The sequence below is a fragment of the Podarcis gaigeae genome (genome assembly GCF_964106915.1).
Source record: "Podarcis gaigeae genome assembly, chromosome: 4".
NCBI lineage: Eukaryota > Metazoa > Chordata > Lepidosauria > Squamata > Lacertidae > Podarcis > Podarcis gaigeae.
The window spans coordinates 52,201,866-52,227,900 of record NC_139677.1 but is presented as its reverse complement, the minus strand read 5'-3'; the positions used below and the strand labels follow the sequence as shown (position 1 = coordinate 52,227,900).

Sequence of the window (26,035 nt, the reverse complement as noted above, 5' to 3'; positions counted from 1 at the left end):
TGATAGATGGTAACCTCTAAGTATTTGTATATTGTTTTATGCTTACTGTTTGGGTTACTGAGATTATGTAAAAAAACCCCACTTTTTTCCCCATCGTGCATCCTCTGTGCAAAACATGCTTTCTGAAAGTACTCTGTGCATTCCCCAGTCAACTCCATGCAGCATGTTTACACATTAGAAAAAGTTCTACATCAGCACCTCCCTCCCCCCACCCAGTTATGGGTCTGTAGTACAACAGTACCTGCTAAGATATCAAACGTAAAGGGGCAGGTGTGACATATGGTTAGAAGGTAGGTTTAAAATAACCAAAAATACTTGGGTTAAGCTTACACTAAACCCAGAACATCCCTGGAAGGATCTCACATGCCTGTAGCAGATCATTTCATCGGGTTTCTGGTTGTCCAACTAAAGCAGGGAAGTTTGAGCTCTGGAGCCACAATTATTTGCCAAGAATCCCAAAAGCTAATTTTCTCCTCCTGAAAGCAGCCATAGAACAGAGGGAGGGGATGTAGTGCCCTGGCTCTCTGACACCCCAGTATGGAGCCCAGGGTGCCCATCTAAGCTGCTGCTTAGCTTAACAGTAAAACAATTGCTTGGATTTTTAAGTGCTAAGGAAAAAATGCTGTTTAATTCCACTGCACAGCTGGATTTTAATGAGATCTCAGCATCAGTTGCCGGGGCTGCCAGCTTCCATTATAAACATGGGGGCCAAGAGTGGGGAAGGAGACTATGCTGGCCTAGCTATTGATCCCAAGAATCAGAGTGTGCCTTTAAGCAACTACACAGGCAGGGCAACAGGAAAAACTACTGCAAGGGGAAGGAGGAACTGCAGTGGCAGAGGGGGGAGGGTGGAAAGGACAGGGCAGGTGGCCCTGGAAGAACTCCTGCATAAAACTGTGACGCTTCTGAAATTTAAATTTGTATACCACTCTTCATCCAAAGATCTCAGGGCGGTTCACAGCATGAAAATACAAAATTTATGTATCCCAATGCTGCAACACATTAAACTAGTGATACGTTCCTCTGATATTGCAGGGTCTTACTGCCACCTAATGAGAACTGGAGCACTGGCAGCCTATTTCATATTAGACACCCATGAGACACAATCACTCGAAAGAACATGTTTATTTTACTCCAAATTTTCTTAATAAAGATCTAGGTAAAGAAAACATACAGTAGAAAAGTAATACAAAGCAGCAACATTACATTAAAAGAAGGGATTCTGAAAACAGGATTTCTCAGTCCTAAAAAAGTTAATTGGATTGCTACTTAAAATTCAGCACAGATGTATTAAACCAGTATAATGCCTACAATATATAAATAAATATAAAAACAGACCTTTTTAATGAAATTTGTATATATCTTTAGTTTGAGATCAGAAGCAATGTCAATAGAAGTTAAGTTACAGTCCTTTCTGCATATTGGTGATGGCTACTCCAGTTGCCCTTTTAAAGAAGCCCCAGAGTAGATAGGAATACTATCAAGAAAATTAGGCCTTTTTGTTAATTTTCTTTTGAAACTTCCCTCAAGCCGTTTAGATTTGACCTTTGGCTGTAGGAAGGGGATAAAATAAATCAGCAACCAGTTCATATACAGCTGAAAGGTAACTGGCAGTATGTATAACCAACAAAGTGCTATGAAATGCAAAACTAAATTAAAATGTAAAACACAAAAACAAGAACTTGGTGCAGTCCACACAATCATGTTCAAGAGCTATAAAAAGAATTAGCAACATTCAAATATAGGCATTTAATTGTTTACCGTATAAGTGCCAATGCTGCAATTAGAAGCAGATTTAGTTCTATTGACAACAGTGGTCCTTTAAAAATAAATGATATCACCATAGGTGGCCTATAATTTAGATAGTTTCTTCGTGATATAAAGTGGTAAAATGGTTAAGGACCTCATGGAGTGCTTATCTTGATAGTGTTCCTTCACAGGTCAAGTTAAGCCATACAAAAATCTTTGAGATAAGAATACAGGCAACTCTTAACTTACACGGGGGTTAAGTTCCAGGAATAACACATAAAGCCAAAAATCACATATAGTCAAAACACACTGAGTGCAATGGCGAGTGGAATTGCCAAAGCTCCCCCCACCAGATGAACCCTTTTTATTTGTTTTTATTTGCCAAGAGTGTAAAGTTGAATGAGCACAAGTTAAATGCACGTAAGCTGTGAGTTACCTGTATATGACACTACAGCCCAGACTATTACAGTAAGGTTCAGCTCTATACAAGGTTTCAGTACTGATGAACTAGTTACCACTGTAGGAAAAAGAAATGTACGTTTATTTTACCCTAATACTCAGGCAAGAAAATGTAAACAATGTTACAGAGGACTAGAGGCACATACCAGCTGCTAATGACAATGGGTTAGGGTTGAAGAAGATATAAAAACACACTTCCAGAGAAACATGGTAAAGGCATTGTTACCTATGACAATATATGCCTTCCTATGGCATTGATAAACAGGTTTGAAAGGTTTGTAATTTTAGAAACCTGAAAGATCTCCTGAATCAAATATAACTGTGGGAGAACCACTTTCAGCTCTTAAAAAACAATATTTTGTGTCTCTAACCCAGGCATAGGCAAACTCCGCCCTCCAGATGTTTTGAGACTACAACTCCCATGATCCCTAGCTAACAGGACAATTGGTCAGGGATGATGGGAGTTGTAGTCCCAAAACATCTGGAGGGCTGAGTTTGCCTATGCCTGCTCTAACCCTCGAGTCAGGATTCAGACATGGTGCTAAAGATATAGAAAAACTGTCTGAAACAATTTCACTGAAGTTGTGGACTAAATCAATACATGAAACTAGTTTGGAATCAAAGTTGCTGGGTTCAGAGTTTTGACCATGTTGCTAAATGCAATTTATTTGGATTTCCCACTTCTGAATCCAGGAATTACTACAATAATTTGGAAAGCTGTGTAATGCGAGAGAGATAAATATTTGCTTTGGAACAGCACTGATCTGACCTAGGATTGAACCAACTCTGATCTGGGCCCCTACCAATCCAGGTCTGTACACAGCGTTTAATTAGGTTTAAAAACCCTGATTAAGCATGGTCTTCATGTGGGGGGAGAAAGAATAACACATGCAGGTTGCCTGCACATCTGCCCCTGCCCTTCCTGCTAGACTGCCGCCCTTGACACTCCCAGATCATTCCAGGTGGACCTGACCTGACCTGGGGCTGCCTCAATCCAATCCAGCTGCATCCCAGTTCAACTTGAATTTGGTTTGGGATCTGGCAAGATCATGTGCACTGCCCTAGTAAATAAAAGGTAAAGGGACCCCTGACCATTAGGTCCAGTCATTACCGACTCTGGGGTTGCGGCGCTCATCTTGGTTTACTGGCCAAGGGAGCTTCCAGGTCATGTGGCCAGCATGACTAAGCTGCTTCTGGCAAACCAGAGCAGCGCACGGAAATGCCGTTTACCTTCCTGCCAGAGCGGTACCTATTTATCTACTTGCACTTCAACATGCTTTCGAACTGCTAGGTGGGCAGGAGCAGGGACCGAGGAACGGGAGCTCACCCTGTCGCAGGGATTCAAACCGCCAACCTTCTGATCGGCAAGTCCTAGGCTCTGTGGTTTAACTCACAGTGCCACCCGCGTCCCCCCTAGTAAATATAGGAGAGTAAATAAAGTATCCCAATATATAATCACAAGGGTGACACCCAGATATAATTCTCTGAAATTATCCCATTGACCTAAGTGTGACTATTCTAAGAGAGCCATCAATAATTGCTTTGGGGGGGGGGAGAAGAATAATTTAAGGATCCATTTATATATATATAAAAAATGTTTTCATAACCCTTCCTTTCCATACAGAAAAATCCAACAAAGGTAGACGGGAAAGTAATGCTACATTTCCTTAGTATGTTTAAATAGCTAAAAAAATGTAGCCTTTTTAGAGAAATACTTCCATGAAGTTTTTCCACAGTTATTACCATTTGGATATTTTTATTTGTAGATAGAATTCAGCAAAGCACTTGCTTAAAACCAAAAACACTTTTTCAAGTATTGGTGCTTTCATAATTAAATGTCAATTTCCAGATGTTGATTAAGTTTTTCTGGAGGAATACTCTTATTACACAAGTCTGAAATTACTTTAATTTCAAGGGCTACTTCTGAACATGTTGACATTAAATTCTCATTCAAGTGACTATTTGGAAAAGGGCTGAATTTTGTCCATTTTAGCAACAGACCTAAATAAGTATTGAAAAATATGTATTTAAAATCTGCAATTTTTCTCATGTTAATACCTCAAATCCCTCAGTTTGAGAGATTGTGAACTTCATTTGATAAAAATATATGCTCAAACAAAAGGCCAAAGCCTTTTGTTGTGTAGAATGAGACTATTTTAGTATTTCATTACAGCACTGCAGAATTAAACATGATAAATAACGAATCAATAGTTTTCATTTTATTTTTATTATGGTCAAACTAAATATATTCCTTGAAGATTTAAGGTATATAATAAGCAACATATTCCATAATTTATAACTTTTAAAACATATATTAATCTTTAAGCAGAAGTATATTTATTCCATGTCCAGCAAAATAAACACTCTTACAGCTCTTTAAAGTATTGGATTAAAAACCTAGAGGGAAAATCTTTGTCTATAAACGTACCCAAAAAAGTATTCTGAGAGGCAGGGTTGTTTTTTAATCAGTTAATAAACAAGAACTGATGTGAAAAAGGTAACAAAAACAGACCTAACATTAGAAACTAACAAAAATCCTTAGTATTATTTTTTAAGAAAAAGCCCCATTTCTTAAAAAGCATATTGTAGTCTTTAAAATCCTAGTTATTTAGGTTTTATTACCTTACTATAACCCAAATAGTAATATAGCAGAACTGTTGAAGTTTCTGCTTGAGGATTAAGTTAGTGAAGCACCATTAGACAGGCATAGTACCGGTACTTCCCTTTTCTAGATGCTTGAGGATTCAGTTAACAAAGCACTGCTATGAAGGCATATTTCCCTTTTCTAGGACTGAGGTGGGGGGACCTGGTTTTGGCAGGGCTTGTAAGAAGAAATTCAATAGGTGAAGCTATTCCCAGTATGGAGTCAAAGCTGTGAGAAATGTCTGCCCCATAGTTGATTAAAGGCACAGGAGCCCTGCTAGAATAAAATACTGGTATCTAGAAAGGATGATATTGACTCCAATCCATTGAAATTAATGCAAGTTCTATAACTAACATCAGTGAAGTTCTGATGAATGAAATTGACCGCATAGTGTTTTGTGTATAAAACCAATGGACAAACTGTAGGTAGGTTGAGTTGCACTTTCCGTTCCCGTCTACATATGAGTAGTCATGACCGTACTTAGGCAGATACACATATGGAGACATGCAACGTGTAAACTAAAGGAGAAAAGATGCAACTAGCATAGATTTCTCTTGTCACAGCAGTTGGAAAAGGTTCTACTGCTATTTCTGCAGAAAGTATTTATGTGCTACACACAGATATGGGTAAGGAATGCTGGAATGTGTGAGAAAAGCCCTGAGCGAACTGCCCTAAATACCTTTTAAGTATAGAATAAGCAAAGTTTTGATACAAATATTTGCTTATAGCACAAAGAGAAAGGGTCTCGCTAGTAATAGGCCTCACTTCCACTTTTAGAATTCTGTTACACTGCACAGAATCACAGAATTGCAGAGCTGAAAGGGACCCAGAGAATCCTCTCGTCCAACCCCAAGCAGTGCAGGAATCTTTTACCCAACATGGGGCCCGAACCCACAACTCTGAAATTAAGTATCATGCTTTCATCACTTGATGTTCTTATTCTACTTGAAAGCTATGCAAAATCTTAAGGTTTAGGAAAGAAAGATCCAAGTTTTGTATGCCTCAAACCCTGTTGGATCTTAAAATGGAACCATGGAAGATCCACACAGGTAATGAGCTATTTTATTTGCATTTCTGAAGAGCAGTTCCCCATGCTTCATCAGAAGCTGCTTTTAATATATAGCTGGACTTCAAAAGCAGCTTCTAATACACTATTCTTCAGAAAACAAGTAACAAAAAACAACCCAACCATATTTCATATTAATGGCATTAAATAGATCAAAATTGCTTCTTAATGGGACTAATTTCCAAATATGTAGTAAGTTTTAGGAAATGTGCTATGTTGTTGTTCTTTCTGGACTGGCATGGAAGTTGATTCTATTGATATCAATAGAATTCCTTAAAAATAAACTCATTTAAAATTGGGGTGCCAGTTATTACTCCCGCTCTACACGAACTCAAGAACCAACTTCTCACTCCTTTTCATGAATCTCATAATTACTCGGAGCTGAACAGCAAAGTTTACTGTCTTTTCCCATAATCCAAAAGCTAAGTAATTCAACTACAGCATTCATACCTTAGATCAAGTTTAAAATGCAACTAGCAATTCATTAGTTTTAAATGTCAATTCCTGAGTAGGAAACAAAACCGTAAGAGCTTCCTGGCAGATATCTGTATTAATGATGCTACTCTGCCATTTGGGAGCAAGGGCCCTGCTACAACTCAGTGAACCAATTCCAGTAGTCTTTTCCAACTGCATGAGTACCAAAGTGCACACAGAACTTGCCTACCCAATGGTTTTTCCCTTTATTTCAACAGGTGAAGTCAATGAATGAGAACCCTAATGTGTACAAGAATTTGTGCATATTATCTAAGCACACATGGATCTTTGGAAAAGGTATATGGCTACCCCTGTCCTATAAATAGGTGTGTGTGTAAATTGCACTGGATGAATTGGAATTTACATGCTCTTAACACAGTAAGTATGACTGCATGTCACAATCTACTGCATGATTAGACCCACAAAAATCAAAGAGTCCTATCAAACGCTGTGTGACAGAATTCCGCTTGCACAACAAAACTTTACCATCCCCCTGTTACTCCCCCAAAATCTACTCTGGAGGGTCCCCCAAGCCTCTGGATCAGATTTTGAGGGGTCTGCAGGTGAATGGGGGACATTATATTGCACAAGTGGAAGTCTGCTGTACAAGTGGAACAACAGCGTTGAATACAACCCATAGGCCTTAAGCATGCCTAAGTGAGCACTGGATTGTACTTCATATGCTTTAAACAATCTTTTTTTTTATTTAAGTACAAAACAAAAAGATACTCAAAGTATGATACAGGGTAAGAGAAACATTCTGCTCGTTATTTGTGAAATACATTTGTGGTACTGCATTTTCCTTTCCGAACTATTTATATTTAATAGAGGTTCTGTGTTTTTATTTTATTCACTTATACATATGTAAATATTTACATCTGAACTTCCCCCCCAAAAAACTTTCTTGTATTCTCAGCAGAGCTCCCCACCAAAAAAATTGCATTTGCTTCTCCTTTTCAGAACTAGCATAGTCATACATTCCACTGTAATAAAACACATCCACACCAATACAAATCAGAAGAAACAAAGCACAACTTAATTTTTGACATCCACTCAATGCTGTTTTGTATTTAAAACAGTAATATAGTTTGCATTAGGATATCAGTTGGCAGTTGCTTAGCACATTGTCTAGTTACCAAAATATCTATAGAATATCGGCCTCTGAGGCCCAACTAAAGCATCTTCATTTTGATACTCTTCAAAAATGCTTTAAAATGGCTGGAAGCAGGCTGGCTGCTACTTTATATATAAAAATCCAAATATTCACATATTGCTAACATTTAATTGTATCGTATCTTGCACAATATCCATACAGAAAATTCCAGTAACCAAAAAACTCCATGTTAATCAGTTTTCAATAAGGGTAAAGTTAACTCAAACGAGGTTTTATTTGTTATTGCTAATGTTCAATAAGATTAAGGTCAACACAGCAAAATTCTCAATTTCTTCCCTTAACATCAAATGAATGAGTAATATTTCTATGGCGCCCATGAGAGAATTAGTCTCTGTGAAAACAATAAACATTTTTCAGGATTTGCATTATTCTAAACTCTTTTAACTTGCTGTTGCCTTTTTATATAAATCCATATATACCAGGATCACAGGATGAAGAACATGTAACCAGATTTAAATGAATGCAATTACTCATTAAGTAAGAGATCCTAGACCACAATGCCTTGAAATGTGAGCAATTTACTAACAATAAATTGAGTTTACCTTAATCTCCACATCCAAAGCTGTACCACAAATGTCAAATTTAATTGCTGAGGGTTCTTGTCCCTTTATATATATATATATAAAACTTCATTTCAAATGCTGTAACTTCAGAAACATCAGGGAAATTAAATCTTTAAAATCCCTTGTAGGCATACTTCATGCCTTCTTTTAATTGTGTGTCTGTTCGTGACTCCAAAGACTAAATGCAGTTTTGAATGTCCTATGGCAGAGTTTGCACATATACTGTCTTTTGAAAGTGATCGCTGAAAGTGGTGGAGCGTGGTAAAAGAGTGTGTCTGATTCCTGAGGGACAAATAATTTCTCAGTAACTGAAGGAGTTTCTGACAACCCCGTAGGGCTATCAGGTTCCAAAGGTTGTATTTTGGGAAGGGGTGGGGGAGGAGGCAAAGGCGGGGGCGACGGAGAATTAGCTGGTGCGTAAATCTCAGGTTCTTTTCGTACAGGCTCCTCTGTAGCTTGTGCCATGTGGGACTGGAAGTGACTCCACAGGCGGAAATTGGTGCGGAAGGCCTTGTTGCATACATGGCAAATGAAGGGCTTCACCGAACACAAAAGCTCCTGGTGGCGCTCTAGCTGCTTGTGCACCGTAAAGATTTTCCCACATTTTTCACAAGGCCACAAGCCAGTGTCTTTATTGGAGACGGTTTCCTTGTGTTCCTGGTTGCCTTCAGAGACCTCCTCTTCTAAATCATCTGCAGGCTCTTCTTTGATTTGGATTTTAAACTGCTTGGAGACACTCAGATCTTCGGGGAGGCATGAGGAATCTTCCGAGTCAAAATTAATCTGCTCGGAGGAGTCGCTGAACACGCTGTCTTCTTTGGCTGCAACGAAGCTGTTTGTCTTGTTCGGCTCCAGCTGAGAATGCAGCCTGGAAGTGCCGCTCACTTCGCCGTTGTGTTCCAGGACTGGCAGAGACAGGTTCTCTGTCGGAGCCATGGTATTCTGATTATGAACCTCAACCTGGTGACGCCAAATACTGAAAGAGGATTTGAAAGTGCGCATACATTCTAGGCAGGTGAGCTTCTTGTATTCGCATGCCATTTCGTGGTCATGCTTCAGGTTTAGAGAAGAAAAACGGAGGCTGCAGTATGGACAGACGGTTGCATTCCGGCAGAGCCGCTCATGATTCCCCTGTTCAATAAGAGAGGGAAGGTTAGCATGACAAAGGCGGCACTGGTAAACTTTTTTGTTTTCTACTGGGCTTTCGACGCGAGGTTCCTCTTTGGGCTTAAGTGGCTTATTTCCTCCAATTGCTTTTTCCCCTGGATGCATTTTTATATGCTGCTTGAACTGTGAGAGGAAGCGATACGCCTTCCCACAGTAGGTACATATGTAGGCTCCTCTGGTTCTTGACCTCAGGTTTCTTTTGATGACTTGCTGTGCTTGTGAACCAGCCTGTCCCTGAAAACCTTGCTTGCCACGCCTTAGCTTGACGATCAGGGCCTTTTTAATCTCTCGCTCCCTCACTATATCAATTAATTTCCTTTGGAACTTTTCATCCAAGATAGCGTGGGAACTGGAAGCAGGTGAAGGGTTCTTCACAATTCCATGCTGGGTCTGGCAATGCGTCCAAACTTTGAAGTTTGTATGAAATCTCTTATCACAAATATCACAAGAATAGGGTTTTTCAGGGTTGTGGTACATATTGACATGACGATGAAGGCCTGCTGTTGACCTGAATATCTTAAGGCAATGTTTGCACTTAAACTTTTTGTTAGGCTTTGTTTCTTCCAGCTCACTATATTCGTCTTTGCTAATGTCAGAATCTGGGAAATCAGCATCACGGGGTGTAGGATTTGAGTTTTCCTCAAAATTGTCCTCAGACCCAGGGGAAGCATGTTCATCCACTTTGATTTTTTTGAGTGGTAGCCTTCTGTCTGCTTGAAACCTCCTTTTAGCTGGGAGTCTACTGAGATCCTTATGATCATCTTCTGTTTTAAAAGCACTGATCTTATTGGAAGATGATGAAGCATCCCCAACAGTAATTCTTATTATTTCAGAAGGCTCTGAAAGTGGACTGCTAGGTTCTGTTTTAATCCGTATTTCTCTAAGAGGTGAAGCGACCTCCCTGTCTCCAGACTGGGAGGCACTAAAGGACCTAAGGCGATGGGGGTACATTACATGTGTCTTGTCATCAGGAGCTGCCTCTCCTGAAGACTCTTTCACAGATGGCTTTTGTGACATTACATTTAACATTCTCCCTTGTGCGTTGTTCACCACTGAAGATCCTTGAGAAAACTTGAAGTCGACAGAAGGCGAATAAACAGGAACTTGACTATCCATGGACAATGACCTTCGAAGGAGACTTTTTACAAGCGGCCCACTCCTGTCAATACTTTGGTTCGCAGGACCAGATACCTTAGAGGGGATCACTAATCCTAACTTTGAATAGTATAGCAAATTCCTGTCTTCCCCTGGACCAGCTCCTTTTCCGGTCTCTCTCAACAAAAATGTGGATTCAGATGAGCTACGCAAGGATAAGACTGGTGGACAAGGTCTCTTCAAAGGTACTTCTGCTGCCTTTCCTCTTAGGAACTGATCACTTCCTCCTGCTTCATCTGCTCCCACTGCTTCCTCTACTGATGTTTTCTGTGACAATACTGCATTCCTTTTAGTTCTGCTTTGATCATCTGCTGTAGCCGAAGAATGTTCGTGGGATTTGGAGTATCTTAAGGAACTGTCTTTCAGCCATTTTCTTTCATTTTGCGATAAGCTATGTAGAAACTCAGTTGGCTGTGTAGATTGTGGCCGCTTAGGTTTGACAGCAACTGAGGACGAGGACTTAGAATTATGGCTTACATCATGTGAGGTTTGACCAAAATTTTTCCCCTGGGCTTCATTTTTGCTCTGACAAACTATGACACTTCTTTTCTGGGAACTGCTTTCATCATCCTCTTGGAAAAATATTTTCTTAATAGGACATGCAGGCAATGGAATTTGAGGACTTTTGGAAACAATGTTAGTAAGAAAGGAAATCCCGAGACTGTAGCCCACTTCTTGCACACCAGCAAGGCTGCTTTTCTCAACAAACAAGGATGATGAGTAAATGTAGTTCAATACATTGTCAAAAGTATCTGGTTCGCAAAAGTCAAGCTGAAACACTGATTGAGACTCATTTTCTTTTTTAGTGAACAGAGACTGAAAATATTCACTGCTGGCAGCCAGAACATTTTTATGAGCTCGAAATTTTTGGTCTCCCACTATAAGAACAACATCACAAAGTTGCCCTTTTAGTCGTTCCTCATTTAAAGCACTTAGGAGAGAAATAGCATGTGCTGGATTTATATAATGCAAGAGTCCCTCCATGATTTAGGTATACCTGGAAGACAAGAAAAAATAAAACCAATAGCGTTTAGGTACATTTACAAGAAAGAAAAAAAGGAAGGAAGGAAGGAAGGAAGGAAGGAAGGAAGGAAGCTGTAAAAGTACAGGATTCTTCTCCAGGAACAGGCTGAAAAGTCAATATATAAATAGTAATCTGTTTTCCTTTGGAGACAGAGGGAAGATGATATTCCTAATACACTATGGGAGTTAAAACAGCAATACATCGAATACATCGGCCCTGATTCAACTAACCTGGTGTGTTAACAAAAGCTATCACAATGGCTCCCTTTAGTGCTGTGTGGCCATTTCTCTTCCCAAATCCACGCTGGAAAGCCAGGTAAACCCCCAGAACAACATGAGGAAGGAGGAGAGGGGGGGATTTTCCATCTTGCAGCAATGCTTGCACACACAGAATGAACAGAAGAGCGCAAGTTGAATTCCTCCCACAGTAAGCCACTACAACAGGCCTGGCCTAGTGCACAGTAATTGATTTCATGTATTTGCTGCCATTTTAAACTGTTTTATATATACAATTGTTTAAACTGTTTTATATATGTTTTATTGTACTGCAAATCACTCCAGTATGCCTTATCAGTAGCAATTCATAAATGCAAACAACAACCAGATATGATTCTAGGCACATGGAAGCTAACTTATCTTTAAAAAAGGCACTCCAATGTAGTGATTACTACATACAGTAGCTAACAGAGTTCAAAAAATGTATTTAGGTATTCCCTCCTGTTCTATAACAAAAAATACCCAGTATATGAAAGCAAACTGCATGCAAACACTTAAAAGTCAGATTCGGGGGGGGGGGAGAACCCCCCCATAAATTTCTAAACAAATATTCAGGGCACAGTTCTAAATATACTTACTAAGGCAAAAGATCTAGTCAACACGGCAGGATTTATTACTAAGTAAACATGGATTGTGCTGTATAGTTTCAATCCCACTGTACACATGTGCAGCCTGGCTTGGATCGATACTAAATTAGTCTGTTCAAATTGTAATCAATATGACTCAAATCCCATTGCTTTCAATGGTAATCAAGCGCATCTAACCTAGTCTGGCTCCAGTCCAATATTTGGGAAACTGAGCCTTTTGTATCTTACATGTATAGCTTAAGGCAAGTATTGTTCCATCCTTTTTTTTTACCGACAGTCTCATGAAACAACTGTCGTAAGGATTACACGAACAACTCTTCTAAAAAGTTGTAAATTATATATATATGCTAGGCCAATGAAAATGAATTATGCAAACAATTATATAGGCAATCATATTATAATTTTGTTCCAGCCCAAGCAAGAAAACCCAAGAGGATTCTTCTTAAAAAAGCGAGAGAGACAAAAAGGTTACTGTTCAGTAAGATAGTGGACTGCTAAGTTAAGTCTCACTGAATTCAGAGGGAACTTTCCTCCAGATAAACATGTATAGGATTGTGTGTTAGAGCAAGGTTGACTCGAGTGTCAAGAGCAGGAGGGTGGAACACCTATATGTGTAATGAGTTATGCAGAAAAGAAGTGAAGAAAACTTTAGGAACAGTTCTTGTTTATATAATTCAGCAGTGGAAACCTGTGGCCAATGGCTGTAAATGATTAGAGATGTAGCCTAGCAACACAAACTGCGGGTTCCCTCTGCTCATTCATGTAAGGCTTGGCTACAGTTTAGCCTTGTATCCAAAATAGGCTAGCTTTTCTCCAGCTAATTTTACTATTATCCTCCAATGCTATGTCCTTTGGGAAAGCATCCCAGGGGCCATAGAGTGTTTCAGACCTCCCACTCCAAGGGTGAAGAGAGAGATTTGACCCCAGAGGGGAAGGTCCAACCTTGGGTAGCACCCGCTTGACATGAAAACCTCCATGGCTCTTGCCTCATTGACGATGGACTTCCAATATGAGAAGAGTCACAAAAGGGGCATGCTGGTGGCAGATCTGGTGAAGGCATGGATCTGAAAGACTCATAGCATCCCCAGCCCCTGGACACACTACTCTCCAAACCAGGGAAAACATATGCCAGCCCTGGAGCTCACCTAAATGATTTCCCTCCCAGTGGAAACAGTGGGAAGAAAACAGTTCCAAAATGGAGAGTGAAGGAAGGAGGAAAAGCCCAGAAAAGACAGAAGAACAGAAACTGTTCCTTCACCCTCACTTCTACCTTGCAAAGTGTGTCTAGCAGGGCTCTCATTCCAGCAGTGTCCCACCAACAGGTATGCTCTCTAAACCCAATGAAATTTCTCAAAAAGTATAATCTTAAAACAAATGTAATTTAAAAATAAAACATACCATAAGACCTTCCTTCCCTCTTCTTGAATTTAGAATATGCTCAAAAACAACAGAAAGATTCAGGATTCCATTTCTTCCTTAATTTGCAGTTACTTTCAGGTCTGCATCTCAGATGATCTGGGGGAGATAAAACAGCTTGCTTAAAAAATAATAATCAGTGTGTGAAAGTTTCACATTTTCAGGTGCTTTGCTCCTCCTCCATTACTGCGCTGCACAGGGGAAGAAACAAGCCACAAGCCAAAGCCTGTCTTGTCATAATGTGTGTGAACACATGGGCCTGTGGTTTGTTTCCTTCAAACGTCCACAAGTGGCCAGCCATGAACAAACATTTGCTCCCACTTATTCTGTCCATGTTCTTATATTACAAGTCAGGTTTTGGCTTTGTTTTCTTTTCCCCTGCTTAGCAGTGTCAGGAGCGAGAGGAGGCCCCTGAGCAAGTTGCAATCCATAGTTCTACCTCAGACTTATCAAGCACTTGCCTAGGTGTACAGAGGTACTGGAAAAAAGATGATCACTGTAGCACTAGCTGTATCTTTTTACCACCACTTCTGTACAGCACAGGAACATCCATTGTTTTTGGTTTTTTTTTAAAAAACATTTTTAAAGTGGTCAGCAACAGGCCAAGTGGGTCTCCTGGAGCTGGTGAGGCCCAGAATTTAGTTGACCATGCTGGGTACTGAAGCAAGACCTGTTTACCAATGTTGCTGTTCAGCCTACAGTATGTGACATCCTGCATAAACACCTGCACTGGTTTCTTGTCCATTTGCGTAAAAACACCTCACCCTCACCTTTGAAGTCCAGTCCTCCATGGCTTTGAACCATGCTATCTCCACTACTGTATCTTGATATATCACTACCCGTGGCATTCATTCCACCCTGCTAGCTATTTAAAGGTTTCCTGCTCAAACAACTGTGCCCTTTCTCCCTTCCACTCCTTATGTCAAGAATGTTCATACAGAACACCTTCATGATGCAACTTCTTTCTTCCTACAAAGGTTCCTTAAAACCCTCTTCCGTCAATATTTTTGGAGTACCACTTTAGTTCTCATCTCCTACTAAGCCTAAAGCACATGTAATTAAGCCCAACGCATACAACTGAACACTTTGCGAGGAAAAACCCACCCCACCTGCACTTCACATCTCTCAGCTGCTTTCCCCAGCTTAGTTCACTTCAAATATTAGAGAAGAGCATGGAGAAAGTAGCCTGCATTACTCAAGCACAAGAGAGGCAAAGTTGGGGGGGGGGGGTAATAGTCTTGTCATCAATCTTCATTTTAGCTTTTCACAACCCTGTCTTTGACACAGGCAGGACTTCGGAGGGAAACACTTTGTGGCCCTCGCTTGGAGCTCTATTATAACCACATTAGGTGATGTCTGACTTTGATGCCCAAGTATGCCTTCTGCCTCACCTTGGGAGCACAGGATGGTCACTCTGAGTTGGGGATTCTCTTTCCTGTGGTGTGGCCAAGAAATTCACACCAAGGGCTTCTTCTCCATGACTGCCTTTCCAGTGAAATGGCAAAGCATGCTGGGAAAGGAACAGCTGCACTCCACCAGCACTTTTGTTTCACTAGGATTTTTGATTGTTTTAACTTTGTGCCCTTGTGTGACTGAAGTGGGAAGGGGGCAGAGCAGAAGTGGTCCGTTTTTATTAACACATGCTTCTTCCCCTGACTTGGCCCATTGTCAGAAAAACTTCAGTGAATGCCCTCATTGCCTTGAAGTGTGATGGCTGCGCATAAGCGGCAGGGCCTTTTCAGTTGTGGCACCTACATATAAAGCTACTTTATCCAGGAAAACCTGGCCATCTCATTTACTTGAATTTCATCATCTTGTTCAGACCATTTTAGGCAGGATATTGGCTGAAATTGATGGCACTGTTATTTTGTCATCTGCTCCTGCAATGAGCAGTAACCCTGTATTCCTCAGACTCTTTTGTGTTACTTTGTGTGTTATGGGGTTGTTTTATTTGTATACACAATCAGTTTTCACTTAGATCACTAGATACCATTGTATCATATTGGGACATACATTTGCTAGATGTATCACAAAACTCAAGTTCCACATGAAGCCATTTTGGCGCATCTGCTTGGGCCTACTGAAATTAAATCTAAACAGAATGCTTTATTTGTATGGGCTGGTTATCGTTATTCAAAAGATGGCTGGGCAGCACATAGGACATGGCCAGATGCACTTTATTTTTGTGTATCCCAAGGCTGGCACCTTGTAATGAAAACAGTTCTGGGATTGAAGTAGCAGATTCTATAGCTGATCTAGCTGGATCTCAAGTTAGTTCTTGTTGATCTGTGTGGCTGGATTTGGCATCAGTATGGTTGAGTTGATTTCAGCAGGCAATGGTATTTGATAGCACCACACTGTATTTCTTTATCACATTCATAGCCTAACTTTAAACGACAAAAGTCCCCTTCCCCTGGCCCAAGATATATATACACCATAAAATCTTCTCCTCTTTGGTACCATAAATCTGAAGTGAGACTAATTGATTTTGAAGCAACTGTAACTCTCCTAGCTCTTGCCAGAATTTACATTGCAAAATATGAGAAGATCAAAGTGTGTGTTCAATTAAAAGTCTGATTGGAAAATAAATGACAAGTAATAACATGCATTAAAATGCACATCTAAGAAGACATAGATCAACATGAGAATAAGTCCACAGAGCACTGGACTTTTTCATAAGTCAATAGAATGAGTAAATTGAAGATAATATTTACCCTTACAACTCAATCACAGTGATTTGATCATTAAACAGCTCTTTCATTTGGGGGCTCTCCATTTTAGATGTTCTGCTTTATTTTATCTCATTTTCGATTCTACTCACCATTTTTAAAGAATTTATCTCCACATATTCTTCCACTGTCAGCTATCCATTATTAACTTATCAATAATCTTAATAGATTATTTATCTGTGCATATGCCTTTGTACTATTTCTTATTTCTCTCTTCTTTTACTTTTTGACTATAAAGCAATGATGAGACAATGCTATCTTATCTGAATCAATCACATGACAATAAAGCACATTTCTGATTTTAAAAATAACAATAAAAAATCATCACAATATTACAGCAAGGCTTCAATTCCATACTAACTTACCTGGGAGTAAGCCCATTTGAAGTCTATGGGGCATACTTTAGAGTTGACATGCATAAGATTGTACTGTAAAATACAAAAATCGGGGAGTTAACAAAGCAGCAGTAACCTAGACCAACAAGGACAAACCTTAATTCATAGTTTTTTAGGTACCAGTGTAAGTTGACCCCATAACTATTTTCATTAAGAGGGGTCAGCAAGTGATAAAACAAAAGCAAAATCAAATCTGGCTATTATGACCAAAGCGCTCCCCAGAATCCTCCTGCATAACTAGAACCAACCCACGTGTATGTTGGTTTGGGGGAAAGTATGTCACAGGGTGCAGATTCTATTTGTGTTTGAACCTCCAGCTCCGAATGCTAGCATCTCAAGAAATGTAAAGCACTTATGAGAGGGCACATTAGCACCCTTTTCCTCCTGCAGAGAGCAATTCCCCCCCCTGCTCCTTACCCAGAATGACATCATAAGGCTCAACAGCCCACCACACCCATTTTCCTGCGCACGCTCACAGAGCCCTCTTTCACCCCACCCACAGGGACTACCCCGAGCATAGCGGGTGTGCGGTCAACTGTGTCCGTATGGGCAACGCACAGGCGCAGTGAAAAGAAGTAACCATGCACCGAGAGCGGGCAACAGACATGCGTATTAGACACCCAGAGGAACACAAGGGCATGCGTATTTCGTACCATGAGCGAGGCTGCTGGGATCAACGCATGCGCCGCAAAGGGGTGGGACCCCGTTTCGTAACCTGCGCAGGCGCAAATGCCAGCTCAGGGACCGCAGCCCTTACACGGTGGAGGGGGGGAAAAACATACCTCAGAGTTACGTCAGGAAAAGACGCCTTTGTGCATGGGGAAACCCACGCCTTTGTGCAGGGTGGGGGGAGACCCGCCTTGAGCAGGCAGGAACTGGGGCCCGCTACTCACCTTCTCCGCCGCTGGACGGGCTCCCCCCTTCCTTCCCCCCCACTCTCCGGCCGCCTCCTTTTACGATTCACCCGCGCGCGCTGCCGCCACCGCCGTGATTCCATCCATCTTGAATTTGACGTCATCCCACACCAGGGATGAGGTCATCGCAGTGAACGCTCGTCACGTGCGCAACATTCCGATTGGTCAGCGCCAGGCGGGGACGGCGGGGGGGGGGGCGGCGGCGGCAGGAGAGCATAAATTACCCGAAATGGCGGTGGAGCGTGTTTGTGTTTAATGGGGTGTCATAGCAATTGCGGGCGATGTTTCTCCTCCCCACAGCCAGCGAGCGCTCCCTGCCTTGGCCGCCTGAGCCAAGTAGGGGAGCGGGCGGCGCTGGTCGTTGCTAAGGGCGGCGGGAACTCAGCAGGTCGCTGAGGAGGAAGGAAGGAGGAGGAGGACTGAGGGACATGAAGCCGACCTAAGGCGTCCCCCCCTTTTTGAAAGAATGAGGAAGGGAGTCTTTCCTCTGTGGATTCCCCTTAGTAAGCACTTCCCGCGGCAGGATACGCCACACGCGCGCGCGCGCGCCCCTGCCAAATAAAAACTCCCGGGTGGAAACTTGCTGCCTGTGTGAGTTCTGAAGAAAGAAGGAAGGAAGGGGTGGGGAATGAATATCTTTCCAGCAGTCTTTGTTTTCTTAATAAAATGCCGCTTGTGCCTTGGGAAGCGCCAATAATAAGTGGCATCTCTTTTCGTCCTCCTGGAGTCAAAGACTTCATAGTGCGAGCTGGGTCTTCCAAGCGGCCGGCGCCCCTGCTGAGCGCGTTTCAGTCTTGCAGCCCTGCTGCTGATCAAGGCGAGGTTCCCCTTCCCACACGCAAATGCAGAGCGAAACGAGGCTCTGATTCAGCGCCAAGTTTATTTTCAGGGAGTTTACACAGGCGAGGCTTTTCCGTGCCTCGTATCTAATGCGAATCACAAGCCTGCTGAGCAGCTGGATTGCGCCTTTGAATTTTATTTGTTTCTTAAAAGCACACACAAGAAGTGAAAATAACTGGCACAGGACAAGCGCAAACATGCTTTTAGCATGCGTGAAGAAGAATTCATGCTGCTCTCCCATGATTTGTGAGAACTGCGAAATGACAATGCAACTTAGTTGAGTTGTGGTTTTCAGTTTCTGTAGCTGTCCTTGTTACCAGGGAATCTTGATTCGGTGCATTCTCTGTATAAGTTTTATTTTATTTTATTCAGTTTGTATAAGTTATATTCATTAAGTTTGTCATCCAAAGTAATTTACAACTAAACAAATAGACAATAAACCCCACATAGATACAGTAAGATTGCAACCCCAGGAAAGGAATAGCGTCGTAGGTAGAGCATTAGACTCTTAATCTGAAGGTTGGGCAAAAGATTCCTGCATTGCAGGGACCCTCATGGTCCCTTCCAGGTCTACAATTCTCTGATAACTTAGGTGCGGGTTATGTTCTGGGGTGGGATTGCCAGAGTAATTTTCTCCAGAATCCTGAACCCTTTCCACCACTTATTTATTTATTTATTCATTCATTCATTCATTCATTCATTCATTCCATGCTTGTAAAGCTGGATGTGCACAAATTAAATGTGTGTAAATTGTGGGCTTACTATATATTGAAACCAAGAGGAAAGAGAAATACAGTAAAAGCATCCCACCCACTTCTAAAAGCTACACGTAGTTAAAGGCCAATTTATAAAGTTTTTGTCTGGCGCCTGAAGACAAATGATGGGGAGAGCATTCCACAAGCATGGAGTCACTGCAAAAAAGGCCCGTTCTTGTATTGGTGCCCTCTGGACCTCTTGTAGAAGAGGCACATGAAGAAGGGCCTCAGATGATGATCACTGAGTCCAGGTCGGTTCATAGGGAGAAGCGGTCCTCGAGGTATTGCTGTCCTGAGCCATTTAAGGCTTTATAGGTCAAAAGCAGCACTTTGAACTGGTTCCGGAAACTAATTGGGAATCAGCGTGGTTGGGCCATGATTGACGTCATTTGCTCAAACTGTATTGCCCCTGTGAGCAATTCTGCACCAGTTAAATTCTGTACCAGCCACTGAATTCTGCGCCAGTGGAAGTTTCTGAACTGTCTTCAGACATTCTCACATATAATGTGTTGTGGTGATCTAACCTAGAGATTAGATTTTTCTGGCGCTCTCTCTTCCCACTTCCCACCCTGTCAACCCCGTATTGCCTATTACAATAACGTCTCAGACTATAACCAGGGGAACTCGCTGAAACAGTTCCTGTACCTCTCCTGTGGGTGCCATTGCCAGGATAAGAGAAAAGGGGGGCATTTATGGGGAGTTCCAGCCCTTCTTTCTCTGTATGTTCTTTTGTTCCTCATGAAAATCTTTTAATAAAAACATTTTTAAAAAACCTTAACCACTTGTTCTCACTAGCCTAGCTATTGTACTGGAAGGCAGTTAACACACCACCTGGGAGGACTCTCTCTCTCTCTCTCTCTCTCTCTCTCTCTCTCTCTCTCACACACACACACACACACACACACACACACACACACATCCCACAGGCCAAAGCACATTAATGTACTTACAGTTGTTTACATATTGCATTTTTTTTATTGTTTAGCTGTTACAAATTACTAAAAACAAATTGAGACTTAGAGACTGTCTTCCATCTGCAACACATTAACTCAGTGGACATCTGGGTAGATGTGCATAGAATTATGGCAGAGTATTTCAGAGATGGATGAAATCCAAAGAAAATTAGCTATGTTGCAATTTTATTGAAGTAAAATTGATCTGGACACATACAATCCTGTTGATTCAAACGGGATTTGCTGTACAATCTGAAAATGCTTAATACTGAATTCAGTGGAACTGTTTGTGAGTAAGGTCTACCAAACTTCCTTTGGTTTATGTCCATTTTTTTGTAATATACTGAACTATCAAAACACTCCTGAGGTACAAATTCTAAAATTTCAAAGCAAAAATTCCATTTTACTTTTTAAAAAACAGTGCTCATACCATAAGTGTAGAGAAGTCAAACACACACCCTGAAAAAAAGTCAATGAAAATGGTAATTGTAAACATTTTTTCTTCATTAGTATAGTAGTTATGTACAGCTGTTATTTTCCTGTTAACAAGGCTTTAGGGATTAGGTTTCTTGGCAGGACTTGCAGTATAGTAATGGAACACCATTTCTCTTGATTGTAGTGTATAAAAGGTTTGTGCATATAACATTCAGAAAGCTTTAAAGAGAAAACCTTAGGCTTATTTTGTGTGTGTCCTCAAAATGTAAAAAAAACCGAAACCGCTCCCTGCCAATAGAAAGCTAGCATATCATGAATAAAGATTTTATTCTAGCATTCTCTCTGCTCATAGAAAGTTAAAACATTAGGAAGAAGGCTGAGCTAAGAACCAAACGACGTGATGTGGGATATCTAGAAAGGTTTTCTCATGGTTGGTTTATTGTTAAAGCAGTGGGGGGCGGGAATCGGGACCTCAGCACAGGAGAGGAATTTAACCTTTTCTTCTGCCATTTTTCTGATCTAAATTATCCCACCAAAATGCTATTTGTCTCATGTGGATTTAGCAGACTTTCTTTTTTCTTTTTCTTTTTTTTGGGGGGGGGGGGGGAGGGATATAATCAGGACTGGCCTGAAATGTTTTGCTTTTCTGAGGTGTCCTCCCTGTTCCACAAATGGATTGGTAGATGATGATGTGACAGCATCTTCCACTGTGCCTGACCTCACCAAAATTTGCTTCCCGCTCCACCTGCCCCCTGCCCCCTCAAATAATGAGTGCGGTAGCTGCAATGCCAGCATGTGTTTCATGAGCACAGCAACACATGGGCAATACTTTCTGGAGTGCATGGCTTGGGCTGTTTGCCTCTCTGCTGACCTGGTCAAGTGCCTTTCCTAAAGGCACTGTTGGCAATACGTTGCAGAAAAACAGCCCAGGTCAACAAGAAACAAGCACTTTTGCCTCTAGGGCACCCCAGCTCAGGAGGATGGGAATAGTGCAACTGGGGAACCCTCAGTGGAGGCTGATACCTCTGCCTATTGGTAGGGCTGGTGCTGGGTTGCATAGTTTCAGTCAGAAAAATGGTGGTGGCAGCAAGGGACTGGATTAAACCTCCCCTCCCCTTGCATTGCAGTCTCAGTCTGATTCTCCTTAACATGCATGTCTGTTTTGACCTTAAGAGCAAAAATACAAGATATTGATAAAGTGGACCTCCTGCATCAAACTTAGATTAACGCTAAAAACTCTTCCTCTGGCAGGTTTTCATGCACACAAATTTTTTCTATACTGGGGATTTGTTAAATTATTATTTCCCTACTCCCAATGAACTACATTTTTGAAAGATGTACAGCACATAATATATTTGACTCAGTCTTTAAAGTCTGTTTTGAAGTGGTTGTAGGCTTCCTCTAAGGATGTCCTTGGAGCTGTTCACAAACAGTTGACTCTTTTTTAAATATCACTTTGTAGTTTCAGTTATGATGTGATGGCCTAAACATCTTTCAAGACCTGGTGGCTTTCATTGTAAAAAACTTCTTTTAGCGTGTTATTTAAGCCTGAAAGCGTGAGATGTCTGGTGAATAACAGTCATACAAACGAGCTGTCAGCCCATTTGACAGAATTTGCTCTGTATCTGATGTGTTGCAGAGGTGAAAGAATTTTATTTATGTAGATTTTTATCTTTAGCGTTCTTGACCACAGGGTGGGTTACAAACATTTGCAAACATTGCATTTCACTGGAGGATAAGATAAAACTAATGCTCCAATTACTTACATTTCTTAAAACCAATAGCTGCTATGAAATCACAGTATTTAAAAGCACGGGGGGGGGGGGGGGCGGGATCGGAGGGACGGACCTGGAGTTGATGGCAAAAAGATTAAACCATTACTGCAAACCCCACAAGTGCCCCTATTTTCCAGGGACAGCCCCTGATTTACAGAAGCCATCCCTGTTTCTGATTTGAATCCAGAAAGTCCTGCTTTTCCTATTTTCATGGGAGAAATGTAGGGTATGAAGTTATGTGACTCCAAAACCAAGGAGATAAGTAGCTATATAACCTTTAAAAGACATATGAAGGCAGCCCTGTAAGTATAGCTACATTTTTAAATGTTTCATGTTTTATTATGTATTTATATATAATAAATATATTTATTAAATATAAATACATGGCTGGGGCAGCCTAGTCAGATGGACAGGGTATAAATAATAACATCATCATCATCATCATTATTATTATTGAATAGGATGTCCCAATTTTCATCAGATAAATTTTGGAGGGTATGTTAGTACCAGCTAGACTTCCAAAAGGAGGACATTCCACTTTCAAGGTGTCGCCACTAGGAAAATCCATTCTCCTATCTATATATCTCAGCACTACAAAATTATGAATAGATTGGAAGGAAGCACATACTGTTTGATGCACCCTGGGGGAGATAAAGTTAACAATTTTCTTCTCCCTAAAGTTTGAATGAATTTAAGTAAAAAATCCAGGTATATTTAGATAATGGATGCTTACCCCTTTCTTGCGTGGGTGTATAAAGCCTGTGTAGAACTCTGAAACAAAGGCTGTCAGTAGCTGAAAATAATGTTGAATTTTCTTAATCCCTTTTAGCAACTACAAACTTATATTTCCTTATAGGTTAAATTTCCTTGAAGTAGCTGCTATTGATGTTGACAGGAGAGCTTATCAGATTCAAGCTTAGCTTCTGGTGAATGCAAATTCACTGTCTTATACTTAACTATATTTGTAAACCTGTCAGTTTTGCGGCTGCTACTTTGCTTTATTCAGCAGTATTAGCAACTGAGCCAAAATAAATCATAATTTTTTAAAAAAAGACATGTAATGAACACAGGATATGAATTGCCTGTGGGATTTGCCCCTGATAGTTCACAAACTGTAATTTATCATTTAGCTCTTTGCAAGTGAATCACCCACATGAGAAAAATAAAACTATTCCAAATTCGGTTGTCGGTGTCACACTGCCTTTGGGTATTTACATGTATAAAACAAAAAAATACTGGGGTGTTTTTGTTTACAGATATAAAAAACCCCATAGTAAATGGACACTTTATAAATATACTGATTTAAAAGCACATATATGTTTGATTTTGTTTTTATAATCATTATGTAACATGTTTTACTTGAATACAAAAGTATGGAAAGGATAAACAAGTTAATAAGGTGCTATGGGAGCTGTGCAGGTTATGGCTTGTTAAAGTCAGAGCCCTGAGTTACATGCGCAGAAGAAGATGCAAGGTCATTTAGAGAAGGTCATGTCTTCTCAGTGTACTAATGGAGTGTCCAACATTACAGAGGCTTCCATTAATTTACATTTCCACTGCTTCTCACTATCTCCAGTTATCCATACCTCCCGCCCAAACACATGCACATCATAGGCCAGCAATTATACTACAAACAAACTTTGGATATTGATAGGAACTAGCAAATAAGAGAGTTTTGTTTAAAACAAGGCTTATAACGTATTAGGATAGGTGTAATAGTTTTTAGAAGTGAGGAGATATGCAGATAAATATCCTTAAGATGGTAGCTGTGCTGTCTTTACACATACCCAAAATTATTTTCAGATCAGCTTAATGAACTTATGCAGTTATGGGCCATATGTTAAGCATGCAGACTAGATAATAAGGCACAGACAATTGCTCTTCCAAAACAGATGAACTCATCCCTCTCCATCTATTTGCTTCATAAGGATAGAATCTGCCTAACACATTTGGAGCTAGTTAGGGGTAATATGATAGTATAGTTCAAACTCACTGATGAAAAAAAAATATTTGGGTGCCTGAACCAGGGATGTCCCATCTTTTTAAGACTGCTGGACAGTTGGCAGTGGTGGGGTGTGATAGGCCTTAGAACCTAGCTACTGGCTTCCAGGAGGGAGGTTCTGTGATGGAGTGAGATGACACAAGCAGGATACATGAAATGAGAATGAGTTTGCTGTATTGTTTTTGGTCTGAGTGCAGATTCAGAATGGGATGTCCATTAATACTACTCATTTCAGAACATTCTTTTCTTTTACGTTCTGTAGTTTCCTACAGCACAACAGAACAGGATGGTGTACAGCAATATTCAGTTCTTCAACAGCTGATACCATTTAATTGAATGGATAAGTTCCTGTTATTTTAGTATCAACATTTCAGTTTTAGTTCAACAAATCCACCTTACACCACCTTTCACTTCAAGAAGAAAAAGTATTATTCCCTGCTACTCTGGGTACTTCCAAATGGCTTTTATTTTTCCTTTTGCCATGGGGGTGGGTGGGTAGGTGTGCAGGCAGGGATCTGACACCTGCAAGCCATATTGGGTCTGTCTTAATCCTCAGTAATTCTAATCAGGATGGTCTAGAGGAGATCAGAGAGGTGGGTTTGTCCAGAGAGTGGTGCAAATATAAAAGCAACCAATACTTACAACTTTGTATCTTCAAGTTTTGTTTTGTTTTTTACAGTTAGTGTTACCAGCAAATAGTGGTCAGTAACAAACCACACAACCAATAAACAAGAAGCTGCTTCATGGATGAATTTCATTTTACTTTGCATTCAAATAAATGTACATAAAGAAATGAAGCAGAGGGAAGAAAATAGAAATGGTTGGGACAATTGAATTTAGGGAATGGAAGGAAAGGTTCAAATATTTTGTGTATCATGATAAGGAATCTGAGGTGTGAATTGAACAGAATGTAACAGATTTTTAGAAAATTAAGACAAAAGTAAAAGACTACCAATCATATTCAAGAAGTAAAAAATGCCCCAAAGGGTAGGAAAATCCCCCACCTGACAAATTATGCAAAAGGGTGTTGAAAATATTTTCTGTTGTCCAAAATGGCTGGCAAATCTATTTTGAGTCCTTCAGTGAAAACCTCTTTTGACTTGTTTCCACGGCACTGAAACATTCACTATAGTAACCGTAGCCAGGGGGGAATCGCATCCTCAGGGGATATGAAAGCTCCTCTTAAAGGTAAATGGAAACATTGCTTAATCAAATTCATTTATCTTTTGATTGAGACCACTTGCAGCACAGAATTTGAACATGCATATAATGCTGCAAATAGGACTAATCCTACAAGGAAAACCAAAATACTTTGTTCCCAAGAAAACTCACGTGCATGCTGTAGAAGTTAAAATGAAAGGTAGATAAGGCTAAGAAAACCAAACAGGGACTGGTGCTGCATATGAACTCCTGTCCATAACAGGAGTTCTCATCTTATTGCCACACAACCTTCATGTCCTACCAGGTCTAACTTCAAACAGCTC

General features: G+C 40.6%; 2 protein-coding genes across 3 annotated transcripts in view; one reads left to right on the top strand and one right to left on the bottom strand.

Moving 5' to 3' along the window:
- UMODL1 (uromodulin like 1) overlaps positions 1-26,035 on the top strand; it is an 81,049-nt gene that overhangs the window by 9,463 nt on the left and 45,551 nt on the right. The gene's annotated exons all lie outside the window — the stretch shown is intronic.
- ZBTB21 (zinc finger and BTB domain containing 21) lies at positions 1,107-17,767 on the bottom strand. Of its 2 annotated transcripts, none has more exons than XM_083734750.1 (4): positions 17,660-17,767; positions 16,848-16,910; positions 13,736-13,852; positions 1,107-11,448 (listed from the first exon to the last, which is right to left on the bottom strand). In XM_083734750.1, the coding sequence occupies exon 4, from the start codon at positions 11,433-11,435 to the stop codon at positions 8,277-8,279; it is 3,159 nt and encodes a 1,052-aa protein (XP_083590876.1). In that variant the 5' UTR covers positions 11,436-11,448; positions 13,736-13,852; positions 16,848-16,910; positions 17,660-17,767; the 3' UTR covers positions 1,107-8,276. The 2 variants fall into 2 exon arrangements, with proteins under 2 accessions (XP_083590876.1, XP_083590875.1); XM_083734749.1 differs by lacking the exon at positions 17,660-17,767 and adding an exon at positions 17,295-17,612.

Bases quoted from the DNA above. Each gene is read 5' to 3' on its own strand.
- ZBTB21 (XM_083734750.1), bottom strand. From the start codon at position 11,435: ATGGAGGGACTCTTGCATTATATAAATCCAGCACATGCTATTTCTCTC.